This window comes from Vombatus ursinus, unplaced genomic scaffold, assembly GCF_900497805.2.
Source record: "Vombatus ursinus unplaced genomic scaffold, bare-nosed wombat genome assembly UNPS02014812.1, whole genome shotgun sequence".
Classification (NCBI taxonomy): domain Eukaryota; kingdom Metazoa; phylum Chordata; class Mammalia; order Diprotodontia; family Vombatidae; genus Vombatus; species Vombatus ursinus.
In genome coordinates, this window is record NW_020954590.1 from 54,249,831 (window position 1) to 54,263,983 (window position 14,153).

Consider the following 14,153-nt stretch of genomic DNA (forward strand, 5'->3'; position numbering starts at 1 on the left):
GAGCATGCCAGTGAATGCACAGATGGTGGGAGGGGATGCAGGGTGCTCTCAGCAGGCTACAGTGGAGATGCATTAACTCCACAGAGGGATAAGGGCTCCCCACCAGCACAGTCATGAATTATAACTGAGTATGGGAGTGAGTCCTTAGTGCCTGTCTCACAGCAAATATACTGTCCCATTTTCTTGCACAGTCACCTTTCACCTTTACAAACTCAAAGCAAAGCAAAACACACACTGCTAATATTTAATGGTATCGCTGTTGCTTTTTATCTATCTATCTATCTATCTATCTAGAAGGAACACACACTTAGCAGACATGCCCAGTGAGATAATACTGCTCCAAAATTAAGGTCTGGTCATACAGGGGAGGCTGCCTTTTACAAATCCTTCAGGGCACCATGGAGATGTGGTCACTTTGCCAGCTTAGTCTTCCTGTCTGGTGAGTCTGTCCCAGTGTACCCGAACAGGCTTGCTAGAGATGTAAAAGGAGAATATAAAAGCTAAGGAGGAATGGGCCCCACCTTCTCTGTTCAAACTTTCTTCTTATGCTCCGGAAAGGCTAGTTCCTCTCCTTCCCCCATCCCCCACTCACACAATGAAGTTATCAGTGAAGGTGGCTTGTTATTTTAGACCACTTTAAAATTTCACCACTTTCAAGGGCTTCGTTCACTCTGCCTTTCACTTTCGATGAAAGCCTCCGTGTTCCTGTTCTAAATGACAGCACCCCAAGCACTGCTTTTAAGCCCGATTCATCTTGTCTACCACATCTCCAGCTTCTGCACAGAACACTGCTCCCTCTCTCCAACGAGGGGAACTTACTCCTTCATAGCTTCAGGGCAGAGACTGTTACTAGCGGTAGACCTGCTGCAAATATCAAAATAAAGGCTACAAATATGAATTTCTCTTAAAATACAGGTTTGGCTCGAGAGCTGCCTTGCCTTCGCAAACCCTATCGAGAACAGCCCATCAATCTCCCTCCATGTGCACAAGCAGCCTCCTGTTTCATACAGCTGTCCAAATGATCGACCACATCAATGGATCAAGATGATGCTAAAATGACTAATTTGCCTATTTGAGAGGATTGATGGTCAAATGCCAGCCTAGCTCTGTGGAAGGAACATCAGACTTGGAATCAGAAGACATGATCAAATCCTGATCCGGCCATTTAACCAACCATGTGGCTTCAGGAAAGTTGCTTCATCTCCTGGGTCTCAGTTTCTTCATCTATAAAATGATGGGATTGAATGAGGTGATGTCTAGACTTTAATAATCTGTGACATAAGATTCTTTTCTTCTCCCTTAATCAATCAAAACAGTTGGACCTGATGAGGAGGAGGGGGGATGTTTCTTATATTAAAATACAGGATTAAGTACGACACAGAGAAGGCCCAGATAGCACTTTGCCTCTGTTTTGTGATGGCACAGATGAGTGGCACGAGTATTTCTAATAAGAACACACAAAAAAACCCCTAAATCTATCTATCCATCTATCTATCTGTCTGTCTGTCTATCTATCTAGCTATATCTCCTGAAGATTAGATGCCCACTGACTGCGGAATGGCTACAAAAAATTGTGGGTACCTGAGTGTAATAGAATATTACAGTGTTTTATGAATAAAATGAATACATACAAACACGGAAAGACTTAAATGAGCTTATAAAAAGTGAAGTGAACAGAGCCAAGAAAGCTAATATATACAATTATAATATACACAATATAAATGTGAAGAACCATCACAAAACAATAAAAAATGAATATTTAAAAATTATAAGGAATAAGCTTAGTCCCAAAGAGGATATGAGAAGACACTTCCTCCAGCCCCTTGGCAAAGATGGGGAAGGGAGGAGAGCGTACAGTCAGTGTGGAACATAGTGTACATTGTCAGATTTTTTTCAATGTATTGGTAACTTTTGATGATTTTTCCTCTTATTCTGTTTTATTCCTAAAAAAAAAAAGAAAAGAAAAATACTTTTTTTACCTCCTTTCTGGAAGGAGAGAAGAGAAGAGATGCAGAGGGCAATTTAGAAAATAAAATATATCAATAAAATTTATTTTAAAAAACCCTGAGAACTTTGTGTTTCCAAATTTCCTGGTGGACTCTGACCCAAGAAGCAGAGAGATCAGCTGTAGCAGGACTCCGGTGTCTGAGTTTTCTGGCTCCTCCACAGGGGTAGATCTCGTGGCGCTGTGGCAGCGTGTTACCTTGGCTTCGCAGATGACTGCAGGGCCAGCAGAGAGGACAGCCAATGTGGAATGTTGCAGAGGTGATGAGCTTTTCCAAGGGGGTGGGGAGGGAGGGAAAGAGGGAGGTTGCAGAACTGGCCATGGAGCTCTTCAGTACACCCTTGCTGGATGCTTCATAAAGTCGCACTGATGGCAGCTCAGAGATGGCCATCTGTTGTCAACTCTGGGCCAGACAAAAGATAATGTAATGGCAGCTAGCAAACAACAGGGCTGTTGTAGGAGGGAATGAGGCCTAGAACGAAGAGGTGGCGCTCCCTGTTTTACTAGCAAAAACCAGCCATCGATATGAACATCAAGAAATTAATGGATGGAGAATTTTTAAAAATTGAACTGAGCTACCACAGAAACAATTCAAATGCAAATGGGATGTCTTTAGTTTATGTCTATTACCTCTGCTCCTCTTCCTTCAATCACAGGAACCACTTGATCTTGATGACTGTTTGACTACCAGTGTGCATGTTAAAGCTGTCAGGACCAAATTTAGAAAAAGGTGGACCCAGGTGTGCCGCCAAGCATGCACGTACAGATTAAGCATTTACTGATACAAAATGGGTACTTGCAAATGCATTTGCTCACTTCGGACAAATGAGCGCTTTGTGGTAATCATGCCTGTTTGGTTACTTGCAAAACTCCTTGTTTTGTCTTCCTTTTAAAGAGGATGGGGAGTTGGGGGGGGGACTCTGGCAACTTGGGGTTTGACTAGCACAGGGAAACTTCTGCAGGAATGTTAGCGTCATACCTCGCTAAAGACAATTTCAAGGGTTTTTTTTCTTTTTTTGTGGTAACAGATCTTGGGGGGCAGGGGAGACTTGGGAGAAGTTGAGATAGACAGAGGTGTTCTGCGGTTGTTTCTGTGTCCTAAATGATTAACTTTTTGCCTTAGATGGTTGGCTCAATCAATCCTGATTGAATTATCCAATATTAACAGCTGAAAGTGATCAAACAAATGGCGAAAACACAGCATCAGTCAATAAATCAATGCAAATGATTCGGTTCCTGGAGATCCGATCAAATAAAAGAGATAGATCAATTTAACCACTGAGCAAATTAAACAGAAGTCTCTGCAGCACCAATTTGCTTCAAAAGCCCTGCAGGCCCACAAATGAAAAAAAAAAAAAAGCAACATACAAATGGACCCGTTCCAGAACCACATGTTTACTTGACTCAATTTGTGCCTGCTGTACCCATCGGTGTACACGTGCAGCTGTAGGTGCTGGGATCTCGGCTCTTTAAACGGAGGCAATGCACGGGGTATAATGGAAACAAGGGAATAGTGATCTAAAACTCACTAGGAATCAACAGTCAGAGACTAGTAAAGGGTAGGAAGCATTATTCTCCCCAGAATGATTTTTCTCCAGAATTATAATTATAAAACAGTGATATCTCACTATGTTGGGTATTTATTCACCAATACATTCACCATGAATTGGTCTGGATTGAAATTAGCAATAAAGGAAATTGTGCTTTAAGATGGAGTGAGGATGAGGAAAACCATTCTAAGTCTCCCTGGAAATCGAAACTTTGTGTTAAAATGAAAGAAATAGGCTAGGAGAAGGTAGGAGATAGGAAGGACAAAGGAAGGTTTTAAAGTTATTTTGTAGGAGTGGTGTAGAGTGAGATGTCCTAAACATTTCTCCATTCTCCAATCTGTGCAAGAGAGAAATTAAGTTTTAAGACAGGAAAAGATGAAAGCTAAACTAAGCAAATCCATTCTCAAATCACACCCAAACCTTGTCTTGTCTTTTATGGAGCACTATGGGGAAGGGAGGACAAAAAACAAACAAAAACAACCTAAAAAACAAAAATCACAAAAACGTTTTTGCAATACCCTAGTTTCCTTTCTCTCCTGTCAGATAATTTAGAAAATAATTTTGAAACCTAATGAAAGTTTTTGGTTTTCAAAAATAATGAAAAAGGGGAAAACGTAATATGAAAAAATAAGATCTTGAATACAGCACAAAATTTTAGAAATGCTTGATTACCACAAAGACATAAAAAAGGATTATTCATTGGAAAAGGGATTCCAATTAACTGAAGAGGCAAGAGATATGGTAATAGACTTGGAAACAGGGAGACCTAGGTACAAGTTCTGTCTCTGACACTTATTAGTCACATGACTTTGGGACGGTTACTTTATGTCTGTGAGTCAGTCAACTAGACAGGTTGCGATCTAAATTAGTGGAAGGAGTTCCTCACAGTGATCAAATCAGAGCTCCATTGAGTAACTAGAGAAATAGTGAAAAGTCCAGAAATTTCTAGGATAGGGAAAGGTTTCTTTAACAAGTAGACATTATTTCCCCCACATGATTAAAATCAGCATTGTGCATGAAAGGTTAAACAAAATGTTTCTTTTACCTCTATATAAAGTTAGGAATTAAAAGCAAGACCATGAATTTTGGAGTTTTCTCTAATGACCATTTAGTTGCTTTACAAACTCTGTCTACTGGAAAATAGTTATATTACTATTGGTAACACTTTGCAGTCTTTTTTTCCAAACTGCCTTTCTTCCCAAAAAGCTCTGCCAAGAACATTACAACTCATCATAATGTCACTTGGGAAGGGAAGGTAATATGCAGACCTACTGGACTGGAGTGACTGTGGGTTTGTGGCAATCTGAGAGGTAGCAGTTCTCCAGCAATTAGGGAAAACTTTGCTGTAGATTCTAAGAAAGCAACACATTCTGCAGGATTGCTACACACAGACCAGTTGGTCATATTTGGGTAATTCCCTTTATATCCTTGGACCAGTCAGTCAATCAGCAACTCTTAAATGCTTATTACAAGCTAGACACTGCATTAAGCACTGGGAATAAAAATGCAAGTAGAAAGGAAGACAGTCCCTGCCCTCCAAGACCACATCATCCTTCTCTTTCCCCTATATTCTGCTGAAAAGCTTCTGAAGCATATTAGAAAAACAAAAGGAAGGGTCTAATCAAGCTTTCAGAATTTCCTTTCCATCCTAAGAAAGGTTTCTATTGTCCTGGAGAAATAGCCAGCCACTCATGGTCCCCCAGGAGCTGCATGTGACTCTCAAAGTAGATATGTGGAGGAGCTCTTTTAGCCAAAATCAATGAATGAGTCTGGACTTGTGGGTTGACTCAACTCATTAACTGGCAAACAGTCTACCTACTAGAACAATAATGGTGAGCAGAACTCAGGCCTAGAGATTGCTCCCCTTTGTCCATCCCCCCATTTACCCAAAGGACAAAGTCTGTACTGGAGCACCCCACCTGGCACTCTCAATTCCCCCTCTCTCTGACTTGCTATCCAGACTTACCACTGTCAGACATTTTTCCTCCCCTCATCCCTTCTCTGTTGTCCAGTATCCTTAAGGCTAGGCTCTGACTTCTAAAGTGAAAACCAGCTAATCTGCAAAATGAGTTATTCTAAAATACTAATAGAAAATGGGCTGGATTCATATTTCTATGTTACACAAGTACAAATAAATAAATAAGGACCTTCTGGAGACAATACATAACTATTCTTTCATTTGTTTCATATTAACTTGTGCAAAAATCCCTCTTGTATCAGTTTAAAAAATAAACATGTAAATCATAATTTAGTTCTTCAAAAACACATCAGTCAAAGAAAGAATACTGCAGATCCCCTGCCTTCAAGTGCTGCTGACTCTTGACTTGGAAAATACCTTCCTTACCATTAGGCAAAGCTGTCTTTGAAAACCAGAGTTCTAGCCTGGTCTATACCACTAACTAGGTTTGTGACCATAGGTACGGTACTTAACTTGTCTTGGCCCCCGAGACCTTATCCCTTATAAAGCAGAGTTTGGAGTACATGGCTTCTAAAGTCCTTTCAGCTTTAATATTCTATGATTTTTATAAGTAAATAAAATCTTCCGGTAAAAGAAGGCCAATCTTTGCCAAAAGAATGGAAATGATTCAATTCAATTTGATCAACATTTATTAAACTGCACAAGGAGTTTATAGCTGAATAGAGGGTGTTTGTTATGTGTATGGGTATGGGTGGAGGGTTGGGGAGAAGAGGAAGGAACAAGATAATCAGATTTAGAATTGGAAGAAATTATAATGACCATCTAAGTATATCTCATCATTTTACAGAAGAGGAACCTGAGGCCCAGAGAAATTAAATAACTTTTCTCCAGAAAATGAACCCAGATCTTCTGTCTTCAAATCCAATGCTATCCCCATTGTACTAGAATAAAAAATACACAGTAGCAACTCCAATTTTTTTAAGTACACAGTGCAAAAGACCGGTCCAGAAATGATATTCTGTGAAGTGTCAGAAGAAGGGGGAGACCATGTGCAGTTGGTACCATGGAAAGAGTATGGGCTCTTGGGTTCAAATCCCACCTCTGACATTTGCTACATTGGTGATATTGTCAAGTTACTTGAGCTCCTTGCGTCTCACTTTCCTCATCTGTAACATGAGATAGTTGAAAAAATGGCTTGTCAGGTTCCTTCTGATTGTAAATCTATGATCTCAAGTATGATGACCCAGAAGCGTAAGGATAAGATCATATATAATAAGGGAACATCCCTGAGCATTACCAGCTATGCTAACAAAGATAGCATACCTCCCACTATACTCTCAATGTACTGCAGCGCATTTCAACACCTACACGTTTTTTTTTTTTTTTGAGAAGGCAACATGGAATAATAGAGAGCTAGCCTCATGGTCAGGAGGACCTGGCAGGAGGTTGTCAAGAGGACCTCCTTTGACCCATACTGATTGGGTGACTCTGAGCAAATCATAACCTCTCAGTTCCCCAGGGAACTCCAAGACTTTATGTTACCGACTGGTAGCCAGTATACATTGGAAAGGGAATGGAGTTCCTTTTTCTGATGGAATCATAAGTCCAAAGAGTTTTTCTACTTTTAACTGGGTATACACAAAATCACAAATATAGAGGTTATTTAATATAGAGGTTATATAATCATTTGTATTTCCCCAAAATGACAAGCCATAGTAATGCATCACAACATTACCTTGAACAATCTATCCTAAATTCATCCTTTCATTCTCATTCTTTTATGAGATAGTTTTCATCAAATAAAATTTGTTTCTGAACATCTCCTATCTTGTTTGAATTTTCAGGAATCCAAATAGTTGCACAGTCTCTTCAAACATACATCTATTTGGCTGGAATCCTGGCCCGGTGTGACCTGGGCCAAGTCACTTACACGCTTCAGGCCTCAGTTTCCCTATTTCTAAAATGGAGCAGTTGGACTAAATAACTTTTAAGGTTCATTCCATAGTTTAGTGATGAAATTAATTGATCTCCGATCTATCATTCTTAAAAATATGCAAAGACTAATTTAGAATGCTGATCAAGTCAATGAACAATTACAATTTCAGAGCATTCATGATGAAATGTTATCCACATGATATCTTGATAGACAAGTGATGGTTTCAGAGTACAGATCGAGACATGTCTATATCTATATATCTATCTGAACATTATTAATGGGTTTGATTGACTATACATGTTATGTTTTTCTTTCTTAATGAGTAGGAGGAGAGAGGAGGAAAAGACAAATTTTTGTTGGCTAAAAAAAAATTAATGAAAAACATGTGTGTGCTAAGTCACTGCCACCAAAGTGGCTTGATTGTATTTCTTGTTTTGGCTAATAGATTTTATTTTTTGGATTGACATGTTATTTCCCAATCTCAATTTTTTTTTCTAATTCATTCACTTAATAAAATTGTATTGTGTTTTTCCCAGACTTAACATGCCCCATCTCCACACAGGAGATGAAAAAAAATCAATATTTAAAAAAATACATTAATTCTTTCTTCTAACCTTCGATATAAGAGTAACTGGAATAATAAATGCTAATGCAAAGGGCTAAGAATGCCTTAGGTTATAACCTCAAAGTTAAGGAACTACAAAACTAGGAAATTTAAAGTGAGAACTGATGCTTGGTGATTAACACACACAGCATATCACAGGAAGCAGAGCACATATCATGCATGCGTAGGCACCATACGATACGCGTGCAAGACATTGGCCTCAAACTATCAAATTCTCATCTCCAGCTCTTAAGGCTGTAGTTCTATAGCAGAAGCTATACATAATGATAGAACCAGGGATTTATCATCTCAGCCTTTGTTTCCATCCAGACAACGGACGTTGGATTTTCAGTCCTGGTGATACCAAACTAACATTACTGCACCCTCAGGATATAAATCAAGCTAGCATTTTGGCTTATGAGATCAGGGCATGTTTGACTGAATTAAAATGAATGAGTCAGAAATGATTTGAACTGTATTCTCTTCAACTGAGATCATAAGCATTTCTGAAGAGTTGTGTGTTCCCTATTTGAACAGAATCTAATGAAGAGAATAGAAAACAATGGCTTCCAAACACTATATTCCATGAAACCCTAGGATATCCTAAGATATCACTAGAGGTTCCTTGAAAAAAAACTGGGGTCCTGATCGATCTGTTTAATCATATCTGCTCTATTACCTCTGGGCCCCACACCAAAACTGTGCTAGGGGCTAGGATTCTGGCAGTGGAAACATTGAAGGTTACACATCTCAAAGGGCTAACATCTACTAATAAAGAGAAAAATGAAATTTTACTGGTCTAGCTCCTACATGGAACACAAAAATTGTATTTTCAACTGCTAATTCCCACTCCCCAGGCCCTGTACACTGCTCCAAAGTGAAAAGCAGCATGGAATAGTGGATACAGGCCAGGTCTTGGAATTAGGAAGACTTGGGTTTGAATCTTGACTCTCATATACTAATTGTGTGACCTTGGCTAAGTGACATAACCTCTAGTATCTCAGGCAACTCTGTAAGTCTTTGTTACAGACAACTTAGCAGTCTCCATTGGCAGAGACAGTTTGTATACTAGCTATTCCCTACATAAATTAAATCATAGATTTAGAGGTGGGCAATCAATTAATAAGCATTTATTAAGCTTATAACTATATGAAAAATGATGGGGTTATACAGAAGAAGCAAAAATAGTCCTTACCTTCAAGTAACTCATATTCTAATAGGGCAGACAATATATACATAAATGGGTACATAAAAATACACATTGAGTTGAGGGAAGGTAGCCTACAGAAGGGAGGGACTAGGAAAGACTTCCTACAGAAGGTGGGGTGTGAGCTGAATCTTGAAGGAAGCTAGGGAAACTAAGGGGTAGAGGTGAAGAGGGACAACACTGCTTGGATGGGGGACAGACAGTGGAAAAACACTGAAGTGAGAAACAAGGTGTCAAGTATAAGCAAGGATGCTGGTATGGTTGTACTATAAAGGCAGGAAAAGACCAAGTTGTGGAGAGCTTTAAATGCTAAAGGAGTTTATATTTGATCTTAGAGGTACTACGGAGCCACTGAAATTTACTGAATAGGTAGAAGTGGGACCTACAAATGAGGGCAGGGAAGGCCTTGAGGAATGTAGTCTAATTCAATGGTAAAAGTAAGAGGTGATGAAATCCTGCACTAGGGTGGTAGCTGTGTGAATGGAAAGATGGGAACATATGTGAGTGAATTCTGTAGAGAAAGAAATAATAAGATTTGGCAATTGACTGGTCATGCCAAGTAAGCAAAAGACTGAGGCTATAAACCTAGGTAACGGGAAAGATGGCGGTTTCTTAGAACAGAGGTGTCAGACTCATGACTGTCCTTAGTTCAACCTGAACCAGATGAAAATGTAATTGGGAAATGTTTAACAAAATAAATAAAAATGCAATACAACATAGACAATGTTCATTTATGGTTTTTTAAGTCAATATGTGATGCTAGGAAACGTTCCTATTTGAGTTTGACACCACTGCCTTTGATAATAATTGGGGGAGTTTATGAGAAAGGTAGGATTGGGAGGGAAGATAATTTTGGATCCACTGAACTTAGGATGTTTATGGAATATCTAGCTGCCAATTTCTAACAGACAATTGTTAACAGAGGACCGGAGTTCAGAAGAAAAACTAGATGTGCCATCTGCATAGGGATGACAAACCTATTAGAGCTGATGAGATCACCAAGTAAAAGAGTATATACCGAGAAAAAATGAAGAGAGCCCAAATAGAATCTGTGAAATGCTACAGAGAGTTCAAAAAAGACAGGGATTGAGAAAAGACTATTAAATGCGGAAAAGACCATTGGTAACTTTGGAGACAGTCAAATGATAAGGCCTGAAGTTAGACTACAGAAAGTTAAGAAGAGGATGAGAGGAGAGGAACTAGAAGCATTAAGTACAGATGATTTTCTTAAGTTTTCATTGGGAAGGAAAGAGAAAAGCTATTAGGTGTGAGATGTTGTTGTTTAAATGTTTTCATCATGTCCAACTCTTTGTGATCCCTTTTGGGGTTTTCCTGGCAAAGATACTGTAGTGGTATGCCAATTCCTTCTCCAGCTCATTTTAAAGATGAGGAAACTAAGGCAAAGAGGGTGAAGTGACTTGCCAGAATCACACAGCTACTAAGTGTTTGAGGCTGGATTTGAACTCATGAAGATGAGTCTTCCTGACTCCAGGCCCAGCACTCTATCTACTATGCCATCTAACCACCCCTGGAGTGAGATAACCTGGGTTAAAATCTTGGTTCTGCCATACTACTTGTGAGAGCGTGTATAAGTCATAGCTCCCTCTAGGCCTTAGTAGCCTTCGCTGTGAAATGAGTGGTTTGAACTACGTTCCAGTCCTATAATTGTGATCCTAAGATATCACTAAAAACAATCAGACCCTATTCCAAAAGTCACATTAACTAAGTCCTCCCACCATCTTTCATTGGACGTCCCTGAATGACCAAAGCAATAGGTTATTGCAATAAAAATAAAATTATTGTCAATCAGACTTTTTTGGAGCAAGATTTCCTTCTAATATGTAAGACTAACTTCTCTTCATTTTCCCATTCATTAGCAATCAGAACAGAATAGAATTCTTTTCAGAAATGATAAGAAGCATGGAGGTATTAAACTCAGTTTTGTGGTTAAAACTGTGTCCAGTAGCACACTATGATTGTTGCATTGGTTCACTTGCTCTTTAATATGTATTTTTTAGGGGGTAGCTAGGTGGTGCAGTGGATAGAGCAGTGGCCCTGGATTTAGGAGGACCTGAGTTCAAATCTGACCTCAGACACAATAACACTTACTAGCTATGTGACCCTGGGCAAGTCACTTAATCCCATTGCCTAACCAAAAAAAAAATGTATTTTTATATGGTTTTTCTAATATAGCCTATTTACACATAGGCTGATGACTAAAAGGTTATATATTGCAAACCTTCTACTATGATAAATTGATGATATCTTAAACTATTCAGTCACTAATAGTCATAATCTCTTCCCTTCTTAACCAAGGGGAACAACATAGTTTCACATAATATATTTCATATGTCCAAGGAGATAAATTGGGACAGGAATGATTATGCCCATTTCATAGAAGAAGCAGAAAGAGACAAAACATCAATTTCTTTCTCCACACAATAGCTGCTCAAATGTAGCCTATGACATGTATAGATCAATCCAACTCTATTTCCTAACAGACTCTAAGTAATAATGCTCTCATTCTACTGAAGAAATTAAGAAACTTGCATCTTCTTTTCCTTTCTCTCCCCTCCAATTTCAAGCCCTGTTAAGCCCAGAACATACGTGGGCATCTACCTACCAAGGTGGTGGCTCAGTGGGGAATTAAGCATGACAGGAGGTGAGTTTTAGGGAAAGGAAACCTGATACAAATGGTTCCACAAACTTGACCCTTGACTATCCCACTGGGTTGGTGGGTCCATTAACAGATGTTTTAGTTCTTTTATGACTGATAGCAGCTAAAGGCAAGCTATTTTTGATATTAGTTAATCCAAAATCAGATTCTCTCCTTGCTCCAACACACACACACACACACACACACACACATACACACCCCTTTTAGGAGGGGCCCAGGATGAGTGAGGTCACAAATCCAGATTTAAAACACCTTGTTTCATACAATCATAGCAACCAAATTCAGTTTCAGCCATCCTTGAGGGGACATTACCTGCAGCTCTGTTTGGAAGAAAAACTTCTGTGGACATTGCGTGCAGTCATAGATCTTGTCTTCTTGTCCATGGGCTGAGAAAATATGCTGCTGCAACTTGTTTGCTTGGACAAACACTACAATGATAAAAAAAAAACAGGGTGAACTTTAAGTTATTTCATCTCATTAATGCCTTTAGTCAGTGATTTCCTGAGGAGACTCAGGAGTATGGCTGACACACCTCTTTCTTCAGTTTGACTGGGGCCATATAACTGGTAAGAGTGAAGTTGTATTTATCCACTGTTGCCTTCTCATGTTTGTTGAGATGAACTCTACTCTGTGTCTAATTCAACCCAAACAACCGCAAAGGAAAGATTTATAGATGCCTTGCTCCCTGCAATTCACTTAAAAAAATAAAGCTGGAAATTGTCAAATGAGCAGCCCTGAGAATGATCAAAAATGACTCATTTCCCAGCAACCTACAGGTTAAGAAAGCCTAGATGCCAAAGCTCTGTTTATTGTATTTGCCCAGAGTTGTAGCTAGCAAACAGTTCTCTATTTAAATGTGTTAATGCTAAAAATTATATCCCACAGCTACTCTGGGGCACTGTCTATAAATGTGAAACAGAACGGCAGGTAAATTCTCTTTGGATACTTTAAGATCAACTCTGCCTACACACTGAATGCAAGGGTTTCAATAATATAAACATGTTCAATTTTAATGACTACAAAACAAGGCCCTAAGACTGTGTAACAGTTTACCTAGGAGACATACTATTAATAATTAAATTGTATATGCCAGAGGCGGTGTTTGGGTTGGCAGAACTGACTTCTGATGGATGCCTTGTGCACTGTGACCTAAAAAAAGTTTGCATCTACAATATTAATCTGTATAGGCAGGGAAAGGATTTATTAAAGATGCTGGCATTTGACTTTGACTCCACTCTAGTCATTAAAATTATTCTAATTGCAAGCCAACATAAAATATTAGAATATTGTTCTTGTGAGTCATACATTTTAATCACATTTCTCATTATCTTAAAGAACTGCTCAGATTTCTTCTTCCACAAAACATGCTTTGTTCTGGAGATTTTTTTTTCCATTGTCATTTTCACAATTCTTTCAAGATCCACTAATACAGCTTATCAAATGCCCTTGCTAATGATTAATGCATTGTTGTCTCTTTACCCTATCAGCAAAAAAAAAAAAAAAAAAAAGAACAGGGTTTTAATACAGATCAGAATCAACTAATCTCCATCCACCTTCACATATTTTACAACTACTAGCTCAGATATTAAAAGATTATTTTATCAGGGATCTTACTCACTAGGAGAGCTACGATTAGTACTATTTTGTGAAGAGTTCTTATATCAGGTTTTAGAAAGGAGTCCTTGCCCTCAACTTATTTCTTAACTCTTTATATCCTATGATACCCTAGATTGTGGTTAAAAAAAAATTACTTTTTCATATATGCATGTGAAGAGCATGGTGTAGTGGGAGAGAACACTAAATCTGGAATCATAGGAGCAGGACTTGACCACTGCCTGTGATATGACAGCACAAACTCTTTGAGCACCTGTTTCCTCATTTACAAAATGGCGGGGGGTGTTTAACATAGATGGCATTTTAAGTTCCTTCAGTTCTAACTCTATGAGGCTATTATCCCTCTGATGTCATATTCCTCCCCTGATAACTCACCTCCTCTAAAAAAGCCTGGTAGGATCCACAGTAAACATGAAAACAAAGAAGGGGGCTGACTGAAGGAATAATTAAATGAAGCTCCTTCTCAGACAAATTGTTGAAAGCTGAGCTACCAACACCTTCAGGCACTACTGTTAAGTCATACAGTGAGAATGGCCTTTCTTTTAAAATTTACGACTGAATAGTAATCTGGACTTTAAATACAGTGAAGTAATAATCGGCCTTTAGCATTTTCTTGTGAGAATCAACTCCTTCTCACCTCCC

General features: G+C 38.8%; 1 protein-coding gene across 5 annotated transcripts in view; it reads right to left on the minus strand.

Moving 5' to 3' along the window:
• LOC114053706 (zinc finger protein 521) overlaps nucleotides 1–14,153 on the minus strand; it is a 343,123-nt gene that overhangs the window by 23,570 nt on the left and 305,400 nt on the right. For all 5 annotated transcript variants that reach the window (XM_027876836.1, XM_027876835.1, XM_027876832.1 and 2 more), the window contains one exon: nucleotides 12,210–12,325. In XM_027876836.1, the coding sequence (XP_027732637.1) occupies nucleotides 12,210–12,325 (116 nt within the window). The remainder of the gene's footprint in view (nucleotides 1–12,209; nucleotides 12,326–14,153) is intronic.